We start from the raw sequence: 26816 nt of genomic DNA on the forward strand, positions 1-26816 counted from the left end.
GGGAAAGGCGGAAGCTCAGGAGCAGAACACCTGCTTGGCATGCAGAAGGTCCCAGGTTCAACCCCGCCACATTTCCAGGTAGGGCTGGGGGAGATTTCCGGCCTGAAACCCGGCAGATCTGCTGCCAGTCAGTGTAGGCAGCGCTGAGCTAGGCAGACCAATGATCTGACGCCCTACAAGGCACCTGTCAGTTTTTGTTAGGGGGAAGGGCTGGTGGTTCTGTGGCAAGAGCACCTGCTTGGCATGCAGAAGGTCCCGGGTTCAATCACGGGCATCTGGAGGTGGGGTTGGGAGGGATCCAGAAAGCCTGAGGAACTGCTGCCGTGATGCTGAGCAAGATGGACCAGTGGTTGGTACATGTCGACTCCCTATTTCCTTATGTTCAGGACATGAGACCTGAAATCTCATTTGAGGGGAAGGGCTGTAGCTCGATGGTGGAGCATCTGCTTGGTATGTAGAAGTTTCCAGGCTCAATTTCCAGCATCCATTGGTGGGGCTGGGAAATAACATGGGAATAACCCCTGAGAATTGTGTAAACAATGTCAAAGGAACCAGATTGACTCTTGGTTCCATTCAGGCCCTATGTGCACAAAAACATTTAAAGCTTTACACAGTCACGGCATGACCCCTATTGCCTTCCAGAGCTACAGCCCCCACTGTTCCCTGGGAAGAATGATTGACAGTCAAACCACTCTAGAAATTTTTAGCTCTGTGGGGGGAACAGGATCTCACTAAAACTTGGTACCCTTAACAAACTACAGCTCCCAGAATTCTTTGGGGTTATTCAAAGTAGTGTGATACAGCTTTAAATATGCACTATAGATGGGGCATCAGCAAAAGGCAGATTCCAAGGCTGAGGAAGGGCTGTAGCTCAGTGGCAGAGCAAAGGATCACAGGATCATAGAATCAGAAGGGACGCTGAGGGTCATCTAGTCCAACCCCCTGCAATGCAGGAATCTCAGCTTGATAATGCATCCACCCTCTGCTTAAAAACTTCCAAGGAAGGAGAGTCCACCACCTTCTGAGAGAGTCTGTTTCACTGTCTGACTCTAACAGCTCTTAGTGTTAGAAAGTTCTTCCTGATGTTTTGTCGGAAATCTCCTTTATTGTCATTAGAATCCATTGGTTTGTGTCCTACTTTCCAGAGCAGGAGAAAGCAAGCCATTTTCCATGTGACAGCTCTTGAGATAGTAGAAGATGGCCATCATATCTTCTCTTTCCCAGGCTAAACATACCCAACTCCCTCAGCTGTTCCTCACAAGTCTTGGTTTCCAGACCTTTGATCATCTCAGTTGCCCTGCTCTGCAGGTAGAGCTGGCAAGGCTCCCTGTAAGTCAGCTGCAGAAGTACATAAGAGGATCTCGCTGGAGCTGGCCAGTGAGCCCACCAGGTGCCTGTGGGAAGCCTTCAAGCTGGACGGGAGCCCAAGTGCCCTCTCCCCTCCTGCCGTTTCCTGCAACTGGCATTCAGGAGCATTGCTGCCGCCAAACATGCAAGCAGAGCATAGCTAGCAGGCTTTGATAGCCTTCTCCTCCATGAATTTGTCCAATCCTTTTTGAAGGCCATCCTAGTTGGTAGCCATCACTGAGCAAGTTCCATCATTTACCTGTGGGAGCAAGGACTTTACAGTGGTACCTCGGGTTGCATACGCTTCAGGTTACATACGCTTCAGGTTACAGACTCCACTAGCCCAGAAATAGTGCTTCAGGTTAAGAACTTTGCTTCAGGATGAGAACAGAAATCGTGCTCCGGCAGTGCGGCGGTAGCAGGAGGCCCCATTAGCTAAAGTGGTGCTTCAGGTTAAGAACAGTTTCAGGTTAAATACGGACCTCCAGAACGAATGAAGTACTTAACCCGAGGTACCACTGTATTTTATCTGCCCTGAATCTTCTTAACATTCAACTTAATTGGATAGCCATGAATTCCAGAGTCACAAGAGGTGAAGAAAAACTTTTCTCTATCCGTTTTCTCCATCCCACGCATGTTTTATTTTAATAAACTATCATGTCACCTCTCAACTCTCCTTTCCTCGAAACCTAAAGGTCCCAAGCGCTGCAACATAAGGGAATCTCTCTACCCCCCCTTGATCGTTTTGGTTTCCAACCTTTTCCAGCTCTGCAATACCCCTTTTTTGAGGTGAGGTCTCAGGTTCAGTCCCCAGCATCTCCCGGTAGCCTTGGAAAGTCTCCCTTCCTGAAACATCAGAGAACCTCTCCAGTTCATGTGGTGGCGCTCTGGCCCGTCTGCTGGGGAGAGGTTGCTGTGGCTTAAAGAGGTTTCGTGGGGTTTTCCCTTATAGGAATCAACATGCAATATGGCAGCTGCAATGGAGACTGAGCAGCCAGGGCTCGAAATCTTTGAAACGGCCGAGCACAGGGAGAATGTGGCGCCTGGGGAGAAGGCCAAGCTGGAACCGTACTACGTGGAGAGGTATTCCTGGAGCCACCTGAAGAAGCTGCTGAATGACACCAGGAAGGACCACGGCTGCCTGATGGCCAAGGCGCCCCACGACTTCACCTTTGTGAAGAGGACGGATGCAGAGAGCCCCCACTCGGACAGGGTCTATTATCTGGGTAAGTTTTGACAGCTTCCCATGCAGCCTGGAGGATTTCTGCTGTGTCTAGTGTTGCTTTCAAAGAATCTCAGCTAAGCAACGTGTATGAACCAGGGATCCTGGTTTGCAACAAACCATGGTTAGTTTCCAAGCAACCCAGCTTTAAACCTTGGGTTATAAAGCTGGCATGTGTAACCCTTAAAAGTGAGAATAAACTCATCAGACGTCCTCCTGCGAGGAGGAGAGGGGACCTATGTTGGGTTCACAGAGCAGTAAGCCATGGTTTAGTTCTGCGTTCAAACTGAGCCTGTCTGTCTCTAAATACCAGTTATCGGGGTGGTGGAAATAATGCCATGTAAAGATTCTGAAGAAGATTCATCCTCAGTTTAAGCCAGGAAGGCTCATGTTATATTCTTATTTCCTTAAGATTTTGGGAAATGTGCAGATTTGTTAAAATTGAATTGGTTACAAGCCGAATCAGCTACTTGTTCTTAACTTTATTAGCTGAATAGTGAATTGTTAAAATAATACTGACTGAAAATGAAAATAAAAATAGAACTGCATCGAAAAGGGTTTATTTTAGAAATCATGGTAGTTTTTGGTTTTAAAGTCTCCCAACAGGATTTGGCTTCTCTCTTCCTTATCTGCTTGGTATTCGGCTAATGCAAAAATAAATAAATTGCAAACTGTGTTTTGTTTTTTAATACTCAGCAATGTCCGGTGAGAACAGAGAAAATACACTTTTCTATTCTGAAGTTCCCAAAAACATAAACAAGGCTGCGATTCTTTTGCTCTCGTGGAAGCCACTCTTGGATCTTTTTCACGTAGGTGACTAGCCTGAATCTTACACATTTCATTCCCTCCCTTTCTCCTTTTCCAGTGGACAGTCTTCCAGGTAATGACACGCCCTGTTTGAGAGACTGGCAGCTGTCAAAGATGAAAACCCATTAGCAAAGGGTATCTTAACAGCTCTAATGTTTGTTCCAGCTCTCCTCCTGCCTAGCTACACTCGTTGCCAATTAAAAATTCAAAGCATTTTCCATTTCTAATATATTTTGCTTGTATGCATTTGGTGAGCCGCCCTTTGTTGAGACAGCTCCTTCTTCCATTTACCTAAAAAAGCATTTAATACAGATTGCCTCGGCCTGGTTGCTGCAGTTTTCTTAAGGAAAAAGGCATGGCAGAGGTCTTTGGGCACAATTCAGCAAGTGTTGTTTATTATGGGAGATGTCCACTGTTACTCGTACTCTAGAGTAAACCCACAGAAATTGTTGGGACTTCCATTGGTTTCAGTGGGCCTGCTCTTGATTTAGCTGAGTATCAACATATTTAATCTATATTTAATCTGATATATATATATATATATATATATTATATATATATAGTCTACAAATTAGAAACCCTAAAGTGAAACTAAATGCATGCTGTCAATATTGCAGTTTAAAAAATCGAGAATGAAAATATTGAGTAGTGCATTCTAAAAATTAACGCTCCCATGTAGGTGTCTAAAACAGGTTGGTTGACTCCTTTCCAGTTGCATGGGGGAAATCTGATCATTGTGATGTAAGCCCCCTTTGGAATCCATGGGACTTCATTCCTCATACTATGAGTATACAGAAGCAAGCCCTCCCCCTTTATTTTGGGCACACTCAGACATAGGAAATACCGCATTTGTTTTCCTGATTATAATGCTAGTGCTTCTGTCTTGTTTCCTAATGTTCCATTCGCATTGCAGTACCTATTGTGCTATGGAACTGTGTTTTTCGACCAATAATACTGGCATGTCATGCTACATATCACGTCATTGGGCCCAACAACAAATGCCATTGGACAATGACATTTTGACCCTTCCTGCACATGCGTGCTTGATTCCCCCATTAAAAAGGCAGGAAGGAACTGTATGCTGGTGTAGCGCCCCAGGTTTTGTCACTTTACCCTTGCAATTATCTGGGTTAAGGGGGCTGCAAATGGATTTTTTTCTGGAATCAAGTAACATGGAAATGAGTGCTAAAATGCGCTATATTCCATTTGTTTCTCATAAGTGGCGTTTACGGTGTGTGAAGCCTCAAATGTAAGGAAGAAATGAATGGAATGAGAAACACTGGTAAAGTGGAAGAAGCTATTGTGTGAATGCAGCTTTAGTTGGATGCCATGGGATTAAACCCCACATAAATAAACACCGGATTGTGACCTTAAGGAAGTTGCAACTGAGCCCCACTGCTTTCTATGTCACAGACATCTTGCTCCTGTGCATGTCTGAAATTTTAAAAATACACGAGTCTTTAATGGTTGTGCAGTATTTTATCCAGTTCTGGGTTACCTTTTCAATTTGTAATATTTGTATTTCCCCCTCCCCTCTTTTTGTAAGTGCTTTGGGAATGCCAGCTGGGGTTGGGTGGTGATAGGGAGCATGTGGTAAACAATACAAACAGATAAATGCTTAGAATTAATTCAGCAGATGTTATCCTCACATAATTCTGCATTGGGTTGCAGCCATAATCATAAATTAACTTTTGCTGAATCATACTTTGGATTTTCTTTGACAATGTAAAACAAATAAAAAACCTCAGTGGCAGTGAAAAAACACCCTAACAACAAAAGAAAACACAGGCTGTGGGTTGTAGTTTTCTCCCTCTTGCTTTCTGCCGGTCAGGCCAGCCTCGATTATGGGATGTACTCTCGGGAGGAGGAGCTGCTGCGGGAAAGGAAGCGGATCGGGACGGTTGGTATCGCCTCTTACGATTATCACCAAGAAAGTGGCACCTTCCTGTTCCAAGCCGGAAGTGGGATTTACCACGTGAAAGATGGAGGTCCCCACGGGTTCACGGTAATAAAAGACGGCAAGCTAGACTTTTGTGAACTGCTCTGTGCTCTGGGTTTTAGGTACAGTGCCCTCTGGAGGGAGGAGGCTAAAGATCAGCCTGACCACAGTGCTGGAAGTGGGTTACAATTATTTGCTAGTTGTCCAAACTTCAGGGGTTATTTATTTATTTATTTATTTATTTCAGCATGTGTATATGTTGTCAGTTCATACAGTATAGCATGGTGGGGGACAAGAAAATAAAATAGCTGAAACATAAACCCCACAATAAAATATACAATGCAATATGCTATAAAATGCAAAACACCATGAAAACTAAAGGGGGGAAATGTCATCAAAATGATCAAAAAATGTAGACAGTTACATAGGCCTATCTACATTGAAAAAGGTCTCTAAGAGACAACTGAAAATCAAAAGTGTGTGTGACAGTTGCTGGAAACGGCAGGGGAGAGTGCTGTTGTGCTCAGGTCCTGCTTGGAGAGTGGGAGCAGGTGGCGCTGTGGTCTAATCCACTGAGCCTCTTGGGTTTGCCGATCAGAAGGTTGGCAGTTCGAGTCTGCGCAGTTGAGGTGAGCTCCCGTTGCTCTGTCCCAGCTTCTGCCAACCTAGCAGTTTGAAAGCATACCAGCACGAGTAGATAAATAGGTACCTCTGCAGCAGGAAGCTAAACGGCGTTTCTGTGCACTTTGGCACTCGTCACAGTGTTCCGTTGTGCCAGAAGCGGTTTAGTCATGCTGGCTACTTGACCCGGAAAGCTGTCTGTGGACAAACGCTGGCTCCCTCGGCCTGAAAGCGAGATGAGCGCCGCAACTCCATAGTCGCCTTTGACTGGACTTAACCGTCCTGGGGTCCTTTACCTTTACCTGCTTGGAGGTTTCACATGAAGGCTGGCCAATGTGAGAACAGGATAACGGGCTAGGGGGCTCCCTTTGGCCTGATCCTGCAAGCTCTTCTGAGGCTCTTAGGTGCTTGCCACATTCTTGTTGGAAGAGTGTTCCACAATGTGTAACCAGAGGTGCCTGACTCCTAGTGGAGGCCAATTGGGCCTCTGTAACATGGGGGACAATTAGCCATGTGGTGCTGATCCTCCCCACCAACTGAGATCTTCTGGAGGAGTTTTCCTTCAGTCTCCTCTCTCATAGCACTGGAGCTCTGGACCATCCAATGAAGCTGAGTATCGGAAGATTCTTGACGGGCAAAAGGAAGGACTTCTTCACACTGTGCATCGTGTGGGATTCACTCCTAGAAGAGGTTGTGCCTCTACTTCATTGGATGACCCATTGACTTCTAATATTCTTTATTTGAAAGTAGCACGCACTATTCTAAATGAACAAATGCTGCTTTTAATTGCTGTCTGCCGCATTGCTTATGACTGCATTTGTGTGGTTTTCTTATTATGGCCTCTTTTGGTGAAGGAAGGGCGAGTTATACGCATTTGAAATAAATGAATAATCAAATAATACTGCGAGAGAGGGTGAGAAACATCTCCCGGTCCATTTGATGCCCCTCCCTTTACTCTCCATTTTTCCTAAGCTAATAAAGTCCGTAAGGCGATTCATTCTTGCTGACTCTCACTGCATCCCAGACACTTTCTGCAAAAATTCCTTGAGCCTCATGGGAAGGGTTCACTAGTTCAAAAAGGCTGTTTTCCAGTGTCTTTCTCTCCCACGGTCGTTTTTTTGCAGAAACAACCCTTGCAGCCCAATTTGGTAGAGACGAGCTGTCCAAACATACGGATGGATCCCAAGCTCTGCCCAGCAGATCCAAACTGGATTGCTTTTATCCATAGCAATGACATCTGGATCTCCAATCTAGCAACCAAAGAAGAACGGAGGCTGACATTTGTACACAAAGGTATGGTTGCCTTTAGCATGGGACAAATGCAGAAGAATGTCGAGGGCAGCACGAGTGGGGCAGTGTGAGGAGGCAAAAGTGGCTTGGGAGTTACATGTGAGCCGAGTAGGTGACGCATTTCTCATGGGCAAGGATGCCCCAACAGAGTAGGAGGGCCATCTGTCTCTGGCATGGGGTCTGTAGAGATTGTGCCCACTTCAGTTTGCAGAACTGGCACTGTTACAGGTGCCACATAATGCTAATTCTGCAGTTGTAAGAAATGGATCTTTTAGTGTAGTGACACTTACACTTTGGAATTCCCTGCTTGTTGACTTCAGGAAGATTCCTTTGCTGAACTCCTTTCAGTGTCTGCTTGAAACATGTTTATTTAGGCAAGCCAGTCCATGCATGCAGATGTTGACGTGTTTTAATCCAGTGGTAGTCAAATAAAATTTGGCTGCCGCCATCTGACTCTCTTAAAAGAGAAGCAGAGTTGCTTCAAAGAGTGCTTTTGCAAAGCGCAAGTCCTTTGCCAAAGCCCTCTTTGAAGCAGCCACTCATGCTCTTTTAAATATTGGTGCAGTTGGGCAGTTGGCAGGGGGCTTGTCTGTCAACCTACTCTGTCAGTCAGGTACTTAAAGGAGAAGGAGGTCGGCTGTTTCAAAGAGTGCTTTTGCAAAGAATGTTAAGACAACTCCCCTTGCTCCTGTTTGAGCCTGTGCAGTCCCCTTTTAAACCTCCGACATTAGAAGTTTAAAGCAGGATGGTGGACACTTGCAAAGTTATCCAACGAATTTTGATAGGTCCACTCGTCATATCTGGCCCACAAAGCTGACCCTCTTAAGGGCCTGGTCCAGAGAGCCAGAGGGGTTCTCCATCCCCCCTGTGGGGTGGAGTCCTTGCCATTCCAGCTACAATAATGGACATTTTATGGCTCACAATGCATGCTTCAAGCTTTCCATGGGCATTCTTCTCTCTGAAAAATAATGTTTCTTGGCATTGCCTGCATAGAATTTGCCAACATTGAAGAGGACCCCAAGTCTGCTGGGGTTGCTACCTTTGTGCTACAGGAAGAGTTTGACAGATACTCCGGCTACTGGTGGTGTCCCGATTCAGAGATGAGTAAGTATGCAGAGTAGCATTAACTCTTTTCACTGCTGCGTCACACTGTTGACTCATGGTCTACTAAGACCCCTAGATCCTTTTCACATGCCAGATGTCCCCCATCTTCTATTTGTGCAGCTGGTTATACCGGCCAATGCAGAACCTTGCATTTGTTCCAATTGAATTTCATTTTGCATCCATCTTTCTGGTAGCTGTAGGTGGAGGCAAAATCCTTAGAATTCTGTATGAAGAGAATGACGAGTCGGAGGTGGAGATAATTCATGTCACATCCCCCATGTTGGAGACAAGGAGGACAGATTCCTTTCGGTACCCCAAAACCGGTGAGATAGATTGTGCTATGGGTCAAATGGGGGCGGTTTAATCCTAGTGAAAGCCACCAGCAGTTCCTTTCCATTTCAGTGTGAAATTTATTTGCTTTGGGTTACAGTATATCTGACAAACTGCTAGGTCCACTCACGTTTATGGGTCTGTGTAAGCAACGTCCGTTAATTTCAACACTTAATTTTTAACACTTCAGGTTAAGTATTTTCGGGTTGCGCTCCACAGCGACCCAGAAGTAACGGAGCGCGTTACTTCCAGGTTTCGCTGCTCGCGCATGCGCAGACGGTCAAAATGACGTCACGCGCATGTGCAGAAGCGGCAAAACGTGACACGTGCAGACGCGTAGTCGCGTCTTACGTTCTGTTCAGGATGCGAACGGGGCTCCGGAACGGATCCCGTTCACATCCCGAGGTACCACTGTATTTCCAAACCACTTCAAGATTTAAAAACGTTCTGAGTGGTCAGATGAACATGAAACTCTCAAACAATATAGTAAAAACAGAGCGGAGTGGTGGGGGAAGCCATACAAAATTATCAATGGTACAGGATCCAACCTTATAGAATAAGGAAAGCTTGTGCAAAAAGATACATCTTTACAAGGTGTGGGAAGCAAATAATTGAAAAGCCATTTCCATGTGTAGGGGCAGCAGCAGAAAGTGCCAATTTTTAGGACACTGCCCTGAAATAATTCTGCCATTCCTTGGTGACCATTGACTGCTGTCTTTTCTTTTTTAGGTACCGCTAACCCCAAAGTAACTTTCAAGCTGTCTGAAATAACCATCGACGCTGAGGGCAGAGTAAGTCTGATGCTCTAATTTGCCTCATTTGAATCAGTTTGGTGACTTGCCTAGCCTGCTGGCAAATGGGGCAACTGCTGGAAAGCAAATGGGGCAAGAAACATGAGGCCTTCAGACAAAGGTGGCTAGCCTTTCCTGTTCCGAGGGCCACATTGCCTTGTTTCAAATCCTCGGGGGGCCACATGACCGGCGGAGGTGGGGGCAAAGGTTTGGATTCTTGCACTGCAAAACGGGAGGTACATTTCACATGGTTTGCATTATAGCCATTTTAAAATCTTTTAAAACTAGTGTGGTGTTCTGGTTAGAGTGTCGGACTAAGGAGCTGGGGGAAACCAGAGTTCAAATTCTCACTCAGCCATGAAGCAGACTGGGTGACCCTGAGCCCAAACACTGCCTCTCAGCCCATCCTGTCTCCCAGGGTTGTTGTTGGGACTAATTGAGGAGGGGGCAAACAATGAATGCCCCTTGTGCTCCTGGAGGAGGGGGGATATCAGTGCAGCAAAATGAATGAATAAATAAATGATCATTGCGAATTGGTAGGATTAATGCCTGTGTATTGTGGGAACAAGGGTGGCGTTGTGGTCTAAACCACTGAGCCTCTTGGGCTTGCCGATCAGAAGGTCGGCAGTTCGAATCCCCATGGCGGAGTGAGCTCCCGTTGCTCTGTTCCAGCTCCTGCTAACCTAGCATTTCGAAAACACACCAGTGCAAGTAGATAAATAGGTACAGCTGGAGCGGGAAGGTAAACCGCGTTTCCGTGTGCTCTGGCTTGCTTCCGTCCCGGTGTTCCATTGCGCCAGAAGCGGTTTAGTCATGCTGGCCACATGACCCAGAAAGCTGTCTGTGGGCAAACGCCAGCTCCCTCGGCCTGAAAGCGAGATGAGCATCGCAACCCCATAGTGGCCTTTGACTGGACGTAACTGTCCAGGGGTCCTTTACCTTTACCTTTTATTGTGGGGTTAATTTAATTAAGATGCATATTAACTGAAACAAGTCCATTAATGTGCAAACCATGCATTAATGAATTACAATCACAGTAATTTGTGAAATTAGTAGCTTATATTTTTATTTTATGTATTAAATGCGTATGCCACCCATCCTCCCAGAGGAGCCCGGAGGGTAGCAAACAGCAATGGAGAAAACAGTTTTAAAAAAAAAATATTTAAGACCTCTTAAAAGCAGTCCCAGTGCAGATGCAGACTGGGATAAAAGATATGGACCTAAAAGGCTTGCTGGAGGAGCACACTTTGGGAGAGCTTTTCTGAACGGTACTTCCCTCACCTCTCTTGGCAGATTTCCGATGTGGTTGACAAGGAACTCGTCCAGCCCTTTGAGATCTTGTTTGAAGGCGTGGAGTATATCACTCGAGCAGGATGGACCCGAGAGGGGAAATAGTGCGTGTTTTTATGGTTTCCTGCATTTCCCCAGCAGCTCTTGGCTGGAACTGGACTGTTCTGAGCAGGAGGCAAACTCCTTGTGTTGGAGGGCTTTGTTATTATTGGGTGTGGCGTAATGGTTAGAGGATCAGCCCAGACCGGGGATCCCAGGGTTCGAATCCCTGCTTGGCCATGAAGCTCACTGGGCGTGACCTTGGGCCAGTTATTTTCTCTCAGCTTAAGCTACCTTGCAGGGTTGTTATGAAGATAAAATGGGGAGTGGAGAACAATGTATGCCGCCTTGAGCTCCTTGGAGGAAAGAAGGTGGTCAACAGATATAATAAACCCTTGGAGGTTCTTAAATAGAGGTTGAATGGCCACCTATCATGGATGCTTTAGTTGTGATTCCTGCATTGCAGGGGGTTGGACTTAGATGACCCTCGGGGTCCCATCCAACTCTACAATGCTTAGATTCTATGAAATAAATTAATGTTATTTTTTATTATGGTACATATGACTTAGTTCCAACATATGCTTCTTTTTTAGTTTTTAATAATAATAATAATAATAATAATAATAATAAATTTTAAATACATTTTTATTTAATAATAGTAATAAATAGTAATAATAATAAATAAAAATGTGCACCCTGAGACCACTCCATTGTAACTATCCAACCTCTCAAAATTTCAACACCACTTGCGATGCTTTGATCCCTTTCCATTAACATGCTTCTATGCAGTTTGCTGTATTGATTTTGAGACCTGTCAGGTGCTGGTGGTGGTTGCTCGCGAGTAACCAGGCAGGACTCCGACCTGTCTTTTACAGGTTTTATTGGTGCAAACTATATACAGTGCAGAAACACAAAGTTCATGTCCATCCTAGTCGCTTGCAGATTCCGGGAGTGGCCCCTTCTGGTTTCTCCCGCAGCATAAGAACTTAGACACCCCAAATCTCCTCCTCCCCTCCTTACGTTTCAACCCTCTGCAGACAAGGCGCTGCTGCTCAACAGCTTTGGAGGCTCTCTGTATCCCCCTGCCTCCCTCCCCTGTTCCGATGGCAGTCCCCTGACATGACCCGATTGAGGGGCATTCCAAAATAAATAATAACATTTATAATACAACATATTTGTGATTGATATGATATGAAATCAGCCTTGTTCAGTTGTTCCAAATGACCCTTTCATAGTCTATAGCTGTTTTTTGTTGAGCACAATGTCCAAATCTCTTCCTTGGATAATGATGATGATGATGATAATTTATTTATACCCCGCCCATCTGACTGGTTTCCCAGCCACTCTGGGTGGCTCCCAACAGAATATTAGTAATAAAAATAAAAAAGCGATAAAACATCAAACATTAAAATCTTCCCGATACAGGGTTCCCTTCAGATGTCTTTTAAAAGTTGTGTAGTTCTTTATCTTCTGGACATCTGATGGGAGGGCATTCCAGTATCGAGAAGGCCCTCTGTCTCGTTCCCTGTAACTTGGCTTCTCGTAGTGAGGGAACTGCCAGAAGGCCCTCGGAGCTGGACCTCAATATCCGGGCTGAATGATGGAGATGGAAACGCTCCTTCAGGTATACTGGGCTGAGGCCGTTTAGGGCTTTAAAGCTCAGCACCAACACATGGAACTGTGCTCAGAAACGTTGAAGGAAGTCCCACTGGCATCCACAGGGACTTGGGTTCGGATCTCTCCAGCTGGGGTTGTGGGAACTGGTGTTTCGACTGCTGTGCTCAGCCGTAGCTCTTGCCATGTTCCGAAGCTTTCCCCCTTCCGTCCACAGTGCTTGGGCCATCTTGCTTGATCGCTCTCAAACGCGGCTTCAAATTGTGCTCCTTCCCCCCGCTTTATTTATCCCCGTGGAAGAGGATGCCATGGAGAGGCAGAAGCTGATCGACGCAGTGCCCGACTCTGTCACGCCGCTGATTGTTTACGAGGAAACAACAGACATCTGGATAAATGTAAGAACGTTATCCCCTTGAGCGAAGTCCTGCTAGCAGCCCCTAGACCAGGAGTGGGGAGACTTTTCAGTCCAAGGGCCACATTCAGCCACCTGGGCGACAGTCCGGGGGCCACATGCTAGTGGTGGGTGGAGCAAGAGGCAATAGTGGGTGGAGCAACAGGTGTGGCTCTTGCCTTTGTGCAACAGACTTAAGTTCAGGCCACACCCACGTCAGAGGCTTTGCCTCTGCCCCACTTCAACATGTGATTTTCCATCCAGGCAAGCAAAAAGCATTGCCACAGTCCAAGGACACATTCAAGCCAGATACAAGCAAGGCTGAGGAGGGGCGTGGCCTAGTGAAGGGGCGGGTCCTCAGGGCCGGATAGAGAGGCCTGAAGGGCCACATTCAGTCCCTGGGTCTGAGGTTCTTCAGCCACGCCCTAGTGTGATGTCATAGTTATAACAATGTTATAACTGCTTGGAGGGAAAGTGTCAGCTACAGAATCTCGACAACTATTGCAGCTTCTATATGAAAGTTTGTGGTCAGTTTGCCTGCCCTACAGGAAATAGCTCACACAGGCTCCAGGGGATGGTAGGTGCTGATTGTGTCATCGGTAAGAAATGACTGGACAGGCAGGGGAATTTTGGAAGGAAGGCACCTCAAAGGTGATGGAGAGAGAAGGACTGAGTTGTTCACATCAGGGTAGGCTGATTTTGCTAGTAACCATATTTCCAAGTAACACTAAACTGTGGTCCATAGCACTGCGCTGGCCAGCCTTAATGCTTTGTGTCCAGGAGGAAGACTTTGACAGAGCTTAGTTTCAGTTTTAAAGAATCCCAGCTTAGCTTTAATTGCTTGTACTAGGGATCCTTGTTTGAAACAAACAGATAAGTTTCACAGCAAGCCCCCTCCAAAACTTAACTAAACAGATCTTGTGTTAAGCTAATTCTCCCCTGGTCTCCTCGCTGGCCCAAATAGGACTGATTTAGCCAGCTAGCCCTGGTGATCATCTAATGTTTATTGGATGGATTTCCCCCCTAAATTGATTTTTGAATTCTGAATTTATTGTTATTCATGTTTTATACTGTATTTTTGGCTGTTTTTTGTTGCATCAATTAAGTGTTTTAAATTTGTTGTTAGTCGTCCTGAGCCCGGTTTTTTGAACCAGGAAGGGCGGGGTATAAAAAAAATATTATTTATTTATTTATTTATTTATTTATTTATTTATTTATTTATTTATAAACCAAGATTCCTGTTTCAAACATAAAGCAAACAAAGCTGGTGTTCCTTAAAAGTGAAAAAAGACTCTGCTGTGACTGTGCTGCAAGAGGAAAGAAAGGGGTGTGGGAGGCAAATGCTTTGCTCTGCATTGACTAGGCTTGTCCGCATAATATTAAACCTCAGTTTACAGTTGCGTGCGAATGGGCTCAATCTCCATCCTTCGGTTCAACTTCCAACCCTCCTGTGTTCCAACAGGTCCACGATATCTTCCACGTTTTCCCCCAAACCAATGAGGATGAGATAGAGTTCATCTTTGCCTCTGAGTGCAAAACAGGATTCCGCCACCTGTACAGAATCACAACCGTTTTAAAGGAGAGCCGGTACAAGCGCTCGAGTGGAGGACTCCCTGCTCCAAGTAACCAGCTTTGGCCATTTTTGCTCCTAAGTTCAAATGAAATAGAATAATAGAGATTTCTTTCAGGTTGGCATCCCAGCATTGCAGTGGCCCGTTAGGCTTGGATTGGGGCTGTAAGCACCCTGCACTTCCGCAAGTCAGCTTGTTCCCCACTTTAAAATAAAAAAATTAAGCTGCTAGTCCTTATGATTCTGAAGATGAGTTTGAAGTGTTGTAAGGAATCTCAGTAGCCCAAGAGGAAAGATATGGAAAGTGTGGGTGCTTTGCTTTGTCTAGACCGGTACCCAACGTTTGTGGAATACAGTGTGCAAACGAAGCAACAATTTGCATTTTCTCTCTGTAATCTAGACTGGAGAACTTGACAGCCGAAACTGGCTGGCTTGCCTTGTGCTGGGCAGGCAAGGATCCAAACCTCAGCTTGTAAAGCCCAGATTTCCCTTGCAGGGAGTTGGACTAGAGGAACCTTGGAGTCCCTGCCAACTCTGCAATTCTGTGATTCCTTACCAGCCTTCTTGCATGTCAAGATCAGCAGAGAGGGCCCTCTGGGTTGTTCCGCCACCCTCAGAAATGTGTGGGGTGACAGCCCAGGAGAGGGTCTTGTAGCAGCCCCATAGGAAGCCTTTGCCTTCTGTTGGACTACAGCTCCCATCAGCCCCTGCCACCGCGCAGACATTCCGATAATTTTGATCTTGGCTTTTGCAGGTGATTTCCTGTGTCCCATCAAAGAAGAGGTGCCGATTACCAGTGGGGAATGGGAAGTTCTTGGCCGACACGGGTCCAACGTAAGACCCTTCAATTTTATTTTATTTTTAATCTGGCAAATGCATTTGGGAATTTTAAGTATGTGCTTGACCTTTCCCCATCCCCAAAAAGCATGAGCTTAAACATGGGTTGGGGGGAACGCGGGTGGCGCTGTGGGTTAAACCACAGAGCCTAGGACTTGCCGATCAGAAGGTCGGTGGTTCGAATCCCCACGACGGGGTGAGCTCCCGTTGCTCGGTCCCTGCTCCTGCCAACCTAGCAGTTCGAAAGCACGCCAGTGCAAGTAGATAAGTAGGTACCACTCTGGCGGGAAGGTAAACGGTGTTTCCGTGCGCTGCTCTGGTTCGTCAGAAGTGGCTTAGTCATGCTGGCCACATGACCCGGAAGCTGTACGCCGGCTCCCTCGGCCAGTAAAGCGAGATGAGCGCCACAACCCCAGAGTCAGTCACAACTGGACCTAATGGTCAGGGGTCCCTTTACCTTTACCTAAACATGGGTTGAGCATCAAGCTAGTCTGATCAAGGGGGAAAACTTTAATGCAACCTCAGTGCCCACATAGTGAAAAACAGAACAGACAATGCAGTCAGGGATTTGTGTGGAATTATCGTTTAGGTTCATTGTTGCCGTTGTCATTTACTGATCACGTTCCACATACATATCTTATGTAAAATGTAGAAAACCTAACAGTGTAGAAAATATAACAAAAACAACTAAAAACAGTATGTGATGGGGGGTGGGTTGTTTTGTGTTTTTTGAACCGCAATGTAATGTGGACACTGATGGCAGCGACCAATTTGTCTGGTTAGGAAGGCTTGTCGGCAGAGAAATGTCTTCAGTTGTTTCCAGAAACTGCAGAAAATTGGTACCTGTCGTATCTTGACTCGGCAGCTATTACACAGAACAAGGGCAGCCACACTAAAAGCCCAGCTCCGAGTTAGCTGCACAGCAGATCTCTCCAGTAACAAACAAGAGAGGGGCGTTCCTATCTGTGACACGCCACCTTGCAGCTTGATTCCATGGATCTGTGGCCCCTACAAAGTAACTGGGCATGAGGAAGCAGCCACAGGGGTTGTGCAACCCCACCACAGGCTCGGGAATCTGTACACAGCCCCCGTTTTCACATCCTGTTAGGGATACACCCACAGAAATCCAAACTAGAAGTGGAAAAAAATCATGCAGTTGAAGTTGTGTAATGGAGGGAAAACAGGCATTGCAGCTCTCGGAATCCCCACTCCTCCCCAGAGCAGGGGCATTGGTGTCCCAAAGGATCTTTCTGGGGGTGGGAGCAAACAAGACATCGAAAGGGAGGGAAGTCGGCTAATTTCCCACAAAAACAGAAAACGAGAATAGCGTTTGTGTGTTTTCCTTCATATCTCAGGTTCTGCAGATGCTGGAAGCCTCTTTAAAAAAAAAAAGTTGGCAACACGGGTCTCAATATTCATCCAGGGAGGGGTACACATCTTTTGAATGCTCCCCGCTAGTTGAAATCGAACATAGTTGGCATAGTTTGTGCTGAGATAGAACCCTTGTTCCTGATGTGCTAGTCCTCAGTTTGCAGGGAGTTGCAGTCGGAAGTGGTATGTGCCCTGCAGTGAGTGGTATAGTCTGTCCTACCGCTTCATTCTCTGGCCAGCATCAAGATTCACCTGAGAGCTTTATCCTGAGCCAGGAGGCTGCAGTGGGAAGTAACTTCTTCCTTTAGGGTTTTAAATTAGCTTTCCACATAGGCAGATGAAATGAACTTAGTACTAAATCCAACCTGGGAATTTTTGATGGTACAAACTTGGGTCACTTCTGTGTTTTTGTGTGTGTGTGTTTGTTTTTTTTTATCAGATCCAGGTGGATGAAGCTAAAAAACTGGTATATTTTGAAGGTACAAAGGATTCCCCCTTGGAACATCACTTGTATGTTGTTCACTACGAGAACCCCGGGGAGATCAAGCGGCTGACAGAAGCTGGTTTCTCCTACGCCTGCTGCGTCAGTCAGGTATTTCACCTCCTTTGCTGTGGTTTTGTTCTGTGCTGAGTTCCCACATGAAGATAGCAGGAAGAAACTGTGTGCTGATGCAGAACCCTGAATTTCATCACTTTACTCCTGCAATTTTATGGGTCAATTGGTTTTCAAACTGGTTATTTCTGAAACCAATTAACACAGGCACGAGCGCTAAACGTCTATGAGATTCCACAACGTTTCCGGAGATGGCTTTTATGTTGGGTGGAAGCTCAAATATAAAATGGAAACTAACAGGGAAATGGTATAAAGCACAGTGTGATGGCAGCATAAACCTTGAGGGAAATTGCCTGGTAGGCCCAAGCTGGTTTTCAGAGGTGGTCACTTATTTCTCCTCCTGCCCTCTAGAACTGCGACATGGTGATTTGTAAATTCAGCAACCAGAGGAACCCGCACGAGGTGTCTCTCTACAAGCTGACCGGCCTCGAAGATGACATTTCCAACAGGTCCAAGGAATTCTGGGCTACCATTTTAGATTCTGCAGGTATTTCAGATATGGTGCCAGGCCTTTAAGAAGGTGAAAGGACATCTGTCCCGGAGCCTTGTTTCATCCTTGCCCTCATGCATCCTCTGTGACAACTCTTCCTTTATTTGTCGGTTCGTTTCATGTGTGAACCAAAGCTTACAAAGCATCCTGAAGGAATTTTGCAGTACTTCCTCATGTGAGGAAGCCACTTGAAAACTGGTGGGACTCTTGTGAGGTGGAGATGGGGAACCTTTTCCACCTCAGTGGCCATATTCCCTCATGGGCAGCCTTCAGCGGGCCACACGGCCCTGGTGTGCAGAGCAACAGATGCAACTATGGCCTCTGTATGGTAGGCCAAGCCAGAGTCAGAGGTTTCTCCACACCCACCCACACCCCTCCACATTCCAGGCCAGGCAAAAGCATTTGAGGAGGGTTTTCTGGAGAGAGGAGGGTGGCCTAGGGAGGCTCCTGAGGGCTGTGAGGCTTGAAGGGCCACTTCTGGCCCATGTGACTGGGGTTCTCCCTTTCCTGGTGCAAGGATTGTGGTTGTGCAGTCAGAATCTAATTTTATGCAGGAGTGTACAGACTTAAACCCAAACGGCCTCGGCCCAGTATACCTGTAGGAGCGTCTCCACCCCCATTGTTCAGCCCAGACGCTGAGGTCCAGTGCCGAGGGCCTTCTGGCTGTTCCCTCACTGCAAGAAGCAAAGCTACAGGGAACCAGGCAGAGGGCCTTCGCGGCAGTGGCGCCTGCCCTGTGGAACGCCCTCCCATAAGATGTCAAAGACATAAACAACTACCTGACATTTAAAAAACATTTGAAGGCAGCCCTGTTCTGGGAAGTTTTTAATATGTGATAATTTGATGTATTTTTAATCTTTGTTGGAAGCCGCCCAGAGTGGCTGGGGAAACCCAGCCAGATGGGCGGGGTACAAATAAATTATTATTATTTTTAAAAAGATAAAGGAAGCAATGGATAGGAGTACAGTTTTGAAGGAGAGGGCAGAAACCTTCTAGGCTTTGTCATGGGAAATACAGTCATAGCTTGGATCCTGAACACCTTGCAAGTCGAACGTTTTGGCTCCCGAACACCGCAAACCTGGAAGTGACTATTCCGGTTTGCGAACGTTCTTTGGAAGCCGAACGTCCAACAGGGCTTCCGCGGCTTCCAATTGGCTGCAGGAGCTTCTTGCAGCCAATCAGAAGCCGTACTTCGGTTTCTGAACGTTTTGGAAGTCGAACAGACTTCCGGAACACATTCCATTTGACTTCCAAGGTACGACTGTACAGCACTCAAGACTGCTTATTTTTATAACTGTTTCAGGTAAAGCACCTATTGGCTAGTACTGGTGACATCCTGGATGCCAGTAGGGACACCCACACCCACCCATCTGAAGCTGTTCCTAAATACGCTTTGCTTTAAATTTGAGGCTTGTGGTTATTGAGATGGGTTGGACTGAAGGGTTTGGGAACCTGTGGATGTTCAGCGTCCAGATACAATGGCCAACTCCGCTCTGCCATGCTGAACGCAGACGACAGCTGTGCTTGCATCCTTGCAGGGCCTCTCCCAGATTACGTCCCGCCCGAGATCTTCTCTTTCGAGAGCTCCTCAGGGTTTTTGCTTTATGGGATGATCTACAAGCCCCACAACCTACAACTCGGGAAGAAGTACCCCACAGTACTCTTCATATACGGGGGGCCCCAGGTCAGTTGATAACATTGTTCCTGGAAGCTGTGAATAAAAAAATGTTGTTTTTTATCAGCCCCCATGTGTGCAATGTAGAAGTTTAATCTGCACTTCCTTCCAGGTGCAACTTGTGAACAACCGGTTTAAAGGGGTCAAATACTTCCGCCTGAACACCCTAGCGTCCCTTGGTTATGTTGTGGTGGTGATTGACAACAGGGGATCCTGCCACCGCGGTCTGAAGTTCGAAGGTGCCTTTAAATATAAGATGGTAAGTTGCTCAATAGGTACAGAAGTCCTGACTCAGGTCTGAGTGCTGCAACCTTGCGTTTTTATTAAGAGATGAGATAATCTCATAGAATTCTGCCTTAGAGGCCTCATCCCTCCTTTCCCAGTTGCATTTAGGCTCGGAAAAAACATTCCGTTGGAGGTCATAGAAGGCTTTCCCCCCAAGCCTAATTCTGATTTTTTTTGGGGGGGGGGATAACAGCTGGGGAGTGTAAGGTTAACCCTTCCCTGATGACACTTCCCCCTGCCCATTGTCCATGATGCCATTATTTTTCCAAGCCTAATATTATTTTGGGGGGGTGGGGGTTGGTTTCTTCCAACAGGGACAAATTGAAATAAGTGACCAAGTGGAAGGTTTGCAGTACTTGGCCTCCCGATACGAATTCATCGACTTGGACCGGGTTGGCATTCATGGCTGGTCCTACGGGGGATACCTCTCCCTTATGGCCTTGTTGCAGAAGCCAGAGATCTTCAAGGTAGGATAATGTGCAACAAGACAGCCGGGTATGTGTGTGTGTGTTGTGTGTTTCCATTTCCAACTTTTGCAAGATGTCCTGTTCATTTGACAGTTCAAGTCTTGTTAGGATTGATTGTGCCATCTGTAAATATAACACATAAGAAGATGCTTTATGCTGAGCCAGACCCGTTGGTCCATCTAGCTCAGTATTGTCAGCACTGACTGACAGCAGCCCTCCAGGGTTTCATGCAGGGAATCTTTCCCAGCCCTACCTGCAGATGCTGCCAGGGGTTGAACCTGGGACCTTCTGCAGGTGATTAACCCTTCTTGACCTATGGTCCTTCCCCCAAAGAATCCCATTTGGAAGGGGTCAAGTTTGTATGGAAAAATTCACTTTCAGCCCCCAGTCAGGAGAAAACGAGTGCCTGCCTCATAAAATGAAAAAGTTGGTCATCTCTGCCCATGGTGACCGAAAGGTATTGGTACCACTATATAAAGTTGCATAAAACTTGGAACTGGATAACTTGAAATGTGGTCTTTTATATACCCAGCCCATCGGCTCCAACAGATACCATCTCATCAGCTGGTCCATTCTGTACAATGTCGCAATAGGGCATGGGTAGGCAAACTAAGGCCTAGGGGCCGGATCCGGTCCAATTGCCTTCTAAATCCGGCCTGCGGACATCCGGGAATCTGCGTGTTTTTCCATGAGTAGAATGTGTGCTTTTATTTAAAATGCTTCCTTTGGTATTTGTGGGGCATAGGAATTTGTTCATTTCCACCCCCCCCCCAAGATAGTCTGGCCCCCCACAAGGTCTGAGGGACAGTGGACCGGCCCCCTGCTGAAAAAGTTTGCTGACCCCTACAATAGGGCCTTCAGAGTGGTGGCACCTCCTCCCCTTTTTTAAAACAGTAAAGTCATATCCAGAGTTTATTTTTTCTGATAAAAGTCAATTTGATATCCATGTGGCCACAAATTCACACACAGACAGCTGCCATCAGTGGCATCAAGGGAGACATAAGCTATATGTCAAAGGAAGAAGGTCACATTATGGAAAAGGTTTTTTATGTATGCAGCAACTGCTGCCCGTGTTTCATTAGCCCCAAAATGGAAAACGAGCGAGGTCCCAAACAAAGAAGAATGGCAACTTAAATTGACAGAATATGCACAACTCGCAGACTTAACATGTAGAATAAGAGAACAAGAAGAACATAAAGTTTAGAGAAGATTGGAAACCGTTTATTGAATATATGGAAAATAATTGTGTACGGCTGAAAACGCTGGCAGCATTAAGATAAATTCAACAGTGTAAACCGATTGGTATAGTTTTTGTAAAATATGCAGGGATATAAGATATATCAAATGAACTATGGAAAGAGAAGAAGGGAAGTCATTGATATCTTAAGGATGTAAAATGTCTATTTGAAATTGTAAAACAGAAAAATTAATAAAAATTATATTAAAAGAAGGGGGGAGTCACATTGCACAAAAGCTACCATTGGGGTTTTCAACTTTTTCTTTTTACTGTTAATTTCATTGTTTCATTCTTTTTGCAGACTGCTTTCATATCCCCCCCCCAACCAATCCAGTATTATATATGTACATTTTATGAAATAAATGCATTAATGAGAATAACACAACACTGATGGTTTTCTTACCCATAGGTCGCCATTGCTGGTGCCCCAGTCACCCTGTGGCTCTTCTACGATACAGGCTACACCGAGCGCTACATGGGTCACCCAGATAATAATGAACAGGGCTATTACCTCGGCTCTGTGGCTATGCAAGCGGATAAGTTTCCTTCAGAGTAAGTGTGTTCCTGCCCCCCCCACCCCCAACTGTGCTAAATTCCGACCTAACGCTGCTGTTTCTTGCCTAATTAAATGCTTAAACGGTTGCGTGGTAGTAAAGAACCACTTAATAAACTTGAATGGGCATTTACATAATCACGGCCCATTACGAGTAATCTGCTTTTCTAGCCTTGTTGTCATTAAAGTATTAACTTTTGCCTCAAGAAATTGCAGGCGGACCTCCCCCCTGCCTCAAATTACGCAATTAGCCCCAGTGCTAATTAAGTGCATTAATTAGACATACCACCCTAGTGGCTGGCTGTAGATCAGCCACAGTTGTTGTTAACAGGGCTTGAGAGGGAAGATTGTGTCTTCTATCCTAGAGTGGCCCTGTCAGCTCCTCCATACAGACACATACACCGTCTGCTTCTTCTGACTTAGGCTGGTATTCTGCCATCCGTTCCCACCTTTTCTTATTGGCCTGGGCTTTAAATTCTGTGTTTAAATCTTCCGGGACGGTGAATGGAGAAATGGGAGGCTGGAGGAAGTGTATTGTTTTGGAGCCTTGGGATCAGCGATGTGAGTTTTCCAGAAAACTTAGAACACATTTCTGCTGTCCTAAATCAATGAGAGATCTGATTTCACACAGTTGTTCTGATTTGATTTGCTTCACAGAGGTTCACCCCATAAATAATTCTTGGCATTTGCGCCAAAAAGTGGTATGTAAATAAACTAGAACAGGCATATTCTGTAGATATGGGAACCGTTAGCCCAATATCCGAAAGTAGTTAAATCGTTTTATTACAAGGGGAAAATCCGTTTAAGTGCATTTCAGCTGTGATCCTCTGTGCTGGGGGTGGCTGGCCTGTGGTCCTATAGTTGTTGCGGTTCCCCAACATCCCTGACCATTGGTCATGCTGGCTGCAGGAGCCATTGGGAGCTGGGGTGCAGCAACTGGAAGGCCACAAGTTCCCCCTTCCTCCTATATGTGTTTCCTTGGGAGTAAGTTCCTTTGAACTTATTAGGACTTATAAGCAGCCATCGATAGGATTGTGATATTCGCATGGTTTAGATGACCTAGCTAATTCAAAACTTTGTCTGGAAATTATTTTGTTGGAATCCTAAACATGGATGAAGTGATTATATATAGTGGACAGACTAAGAATGGGAAGTTCTTTAATCTCTGAATTGCATGTTTTCTATTTCCTCTTGAAAGTTCTTTTCTATCTCTTCTTCTTATCTCTCTCTTTTTTGTCATGTTTTTATTTTACTTAGAATAATGTTGGGCAAAAAGGATATTTGAGATTGTTTTGTATTTCTCTTTATAAACTCTTAAAAAAAAATACTTTTTTTTTTTTAAAAAAAGGAATCCCAAACATGTCAGCTTAAAGCTTCCCTTCTATTATTTAGATTTTAACTGGAGGGCTGAACGAAAAAACACTGGAAAAAGTTAACATAACCCATTTAGCAGGCCTGAAGATCTTTCTGTGTCACATCCTAGGGATAGTCAGCTGAAAAAACAATTGCCACTCTGATTTTCAGATCCAGGTTTCAGTTGCCAAAGTATGACTTGTGTTTGTGCATTTTGTTACTACCAGTAATTGGTTTTATGAATCTCTATTTCTGAATAATTAAAATGGGCTGTGGGAATAATAAAGCAGTGGGGAAAATTCCAACCCTGGGGGTCTGTTATTTCACACTCCCCTTCCGGTATTAGCTACATAGGTATCTTCAGACAATACCAGGATTCGAAGAAATTCTAATTCAAATAATCTGAAGCTTTGCTTACTGTTTCTCCCCTCATCCTTTCAGACCCAACCGGTTGTTACTGTTGCATGGATTCCTTGATGAAAATGTTCATTTTGCACATACCAGCATTTTGCTTAGTTTTCTGGTCCGGGCTGCGAAGCCTTACGATCTACAGGTAAGATGCTCTAGGGCAGCCTTCACCAACCTGGTGCCCTCCCACCTATTTTGGACTACAACTCCCATCAGCCCCAGCCAGATAAGAACATGCCTTTTGGTCACATACACATCTCCTTTGCTCTTCCCTTCACAGTATAGCAAACAAACCTTTGCTATACCGTTTTGTCCCAACTGAGAAACCGTGGTTAGTACCTTCGGAACAAGCTAGGCTTCATATCCTGGCCTTCTCTGAACCTCTTAACCATGGGTAGGCAAACTAAGGCCCACGGGCCGGATCAGGCCCAATTGCCTTCTGGATCCGGCCTGCGGACGGTCTGGGAATTGCGTGGATCACCAGCACGCGCGTTCTTTCCCTCTTCCTCCCATGGCGGCAGCTCCTCCCTCCCTCCCTCCTCCTGGCTTCTCCCCGCCCTGCCTAGAGGAGGAAGGGGGCTGGGCTTTGTTGGTGCCAGCAGCAGCAGCGCTCGAGCGGCTGCCATTTTAAGCAGCCCCTCTCCAGAGCCCTTTCGTGCGCCGCTCATCATCCCTCCGCCAGCCCCTGCCGCTCGCAAGACACAGGTAGGCTGCCATCGGGGCTCATGGTGCTCTTGCATCATTCCCCACCCCCAAAATATAGTCCGGCCCCCCACAAGGTCTGAGGGACAGTGGGCCAGCCCCCTGCTGAAAAAGTTTGCTGACCCTGCTTTTAACCTTTGTTTCTGCTGCGCACCAACCACTCCTGTCCCTCCTAGTTTTTAATTTTTTTTATCAAAACAATTGAGGTTCGTTGTTGCGGGGGGGGGGGGTGTGCCTACTTCTTCTTGCTGTCTGTGCTTTATTGGGCTTTTTGCGGGGTGTGTAGGTGTTTTGCTTGTTTTGTTATGGTTCTGAGGATTGCAAAAAAATAAAAACAAAAACTTTCTTTTCTTAAATTACAAAACAGCAACCATAGCGTTAGAACAAAGCTCACCCTTCCGGACTTTCTGAATACGTGAGGTTACATTACATCCCTGCTTAGATCTCTTAAGTTGTTCTGTTTTTAGTTGTGTGGTAGTTACAGTTACCACTTGCAATCCCAGTAAAAAAACAAAAAAAGGAATATCGTGGAAAAGGATTTTCCTCTTTAGCACTGTATGTAAGAAAAGGATGCCAATTCACCCAAAATGTGTCTTTTGGTTTAATTCCCTTGGCTATATTTAGTTTAGTAGTTTGTTGTTGTTTTTTAACCAGTGCTAATTGTGAGCTTTGCCAGTTTTTCTTCTCTTGAAATGGTTGCTTTGAGGTGCCAAGGGAAATTTCCAAATGTGCCCCCCAGGCCCAGAAAGTTTGAGGATTCCTGCTTCTTCCTCTATAAAAGCTTTTTTTTTCCTTTTAAAGTTTTTATTAAAGATTTTCTTGTGTAATAAAACCAACAAATCAACAAGGGAAAGTACATAGAGCGTCTCCACTTTCAATTTGTTGAGTCTTTCTCGCAGTTCGTTTGCATTTGGTATGAAACACGATTGTTAAAGACATTGTGCATTTGGGGGAAGAAGGAGAGAGGGAGAGAGAGATCAGTTGTGGGGGGCGAAAATGATATTTCGTTCTGTTGCATCGTGTTTGTAGGGGTTTTGTGTCAGCATCACGTGGGTAGGTCCTTTATTTATACATATATATTTATTTTTATTGGCATTGTAAGAGAATAGAGAGTCCAGAGCTTGGTTGGTTGTGTTTGGTTGGTTGCAATATGTTTTGTTTGCAGGAGGGTGGTGGCTTGAGTGGGTCGGACACTCTTGTGGGGGGATTTAGAAGACATCTGAAGGCAGCCCTGTTTAGGCAAGCTTTTTTTGTTAGATGTATTTTAATATTTTGTTGGAAGCCACCCAGAGTGGCTGGGGAAACCCAGCCAGATGGACAGGGTATAAATAATAAATTATTATTATTATTAGCCGTTGTCATGTTGTGCTGTATATGTGATAAGGGGGGCATCTAGAGAAGCATTTGTAAACCCCTTAACCAGGCTTCCTCAAACTCGGCCCTCCAGATATTTTGACACTACAATTCCCATCATCCCTGACCACTGGTCCTGCTAGCTAGGGATCATGGGAGTTGTAGGCCAAAAACATTCAGAAAGATACCTAGCAACGCACGACACAAAAGCGATAATATCACTGCAACAATAATGCAGTGATAGAACTTAAAACCTGTAAAGCAGTAGTATAAAAGCATATTAAAAATAAGAATTCAGACAGCGAAGGCAGGGCCAAAGAAAGCCTGGGCAAAAAGATAAAGGCCTTACAAGACGTCTGAAGCAGCAGATTATGTGAATACCTCAAGAAAGAATGAAAATTGACTCCTTTCCCCCCTTTCTTTAGATCTATCCACAAGAGAGGCACAGCATCAGGGTCCCTGAGTCTGGAGAACACTATGAACTGCACCTCCTGTATTATCTCCAGGAGAATCTGGGCTCACACATGGCCGTGCTGAAGGGAGAGCACTGATGACACCTCCCCCTCCCGCCCACCCTTCCAGGAACTCTCAGCACAGACAAATACAGCTGCTTAACCAAACGCCTCGGAAAGGGGCGTCATGTTGTTGGTGCCTGCTTCCCACACAGATCAGTCGACACGTCCTCGGCCTTGCTTCGTTTTATTTCTCCTTATTTTTTTAAAAAAGTCAACCCGGTGCCATACAAGGAGACGACGCTGTACAGCAAGTGAATACTTTTAAATGTAAATAAAAAAAGTCAACATCTGTGCTACTTTTCAGTCCAGAGGTTTTTTTTTCTCTCTTTTAAGGGAGGTTCACACACTCCAGAGTAAGTGGGCTTACTCTGTACTTACCCAAAACTTTATACCATGGGTAGGCAAACTAAGGCCCGGGGGCTGGATCCGGCCCAATCGCCTTCTAAATCTGGCCGCAGACAGTCCAGGAATCAGCGTATTTTTACATGAGTAGAATGTGTGCTTTTATTTAAAATGCATCTCTGGGTTATTGTTGCACATAGGAATTCATTCATCCCCCCCCCAATATAGTCCGCCCCCCCCCCCAAGGTCTGAGGGACAGT

General features: G+C 45.6%; 1 protein-coding gene and 1 long non-coding RNA gene across 2 annotated transcripts in view; one reads left to right on the forward strand and one right to left on the reverse strand.

Annotated features, from left to right (window-relative positions):
• On the forward strand, window positions 1–26510 carry DPP8 (dipeptidyl peptidase 8). Its single transcript, XM_080982116.1, has 20 exons — window positions 1–78; window positions 2300–2573; window positions 3266–3378; window positions 5208–5381; window positions 7061–7229; window positions 8220–8330; window positions 8525–8653; window positions 9390–9451; window positions 10745–10845; window positions 12612–12789; window positions 14248–14407; window positions 15110–15189; window positions 17003–17155; window positions 17528–17663; window positions 19205–19350; window positions 19454–19600; window positions 19941–20093; window positions 21740–21882; window positions 23678–23789; window positions 26125–26510. Exons 1-20 carry the CDS (start codon window positions 40–42, stop codon window positions 26248–26250), a joined length of 2706 nt encoding a protein of 901 aa, XP_080838242.1. The 5' UTR covers window positions 1–39; the 3' UTR covers window positions 26251–26510.
• LOC308463678 overlaps window positions 1–26816 on the reverse strand; it is a 135757-nt gene that overhangs the window by 3024 nt on the left and 105917 nt on the right. The window lies entirely within an intron of this gene.

The sequence above is a fragment of the Podarcis pityusensis genome (genome assembly GCF_964106645.2).
Source record: "Podarcis pityusensis genome assembly, chromosome: 14".
NCBI classification, from domain to species: Eukaryota; Metazoa; Chordata; class Lepidosauria; order Squamata; family Lacertidae; genus Podarcis; species Podarcis pityusensis.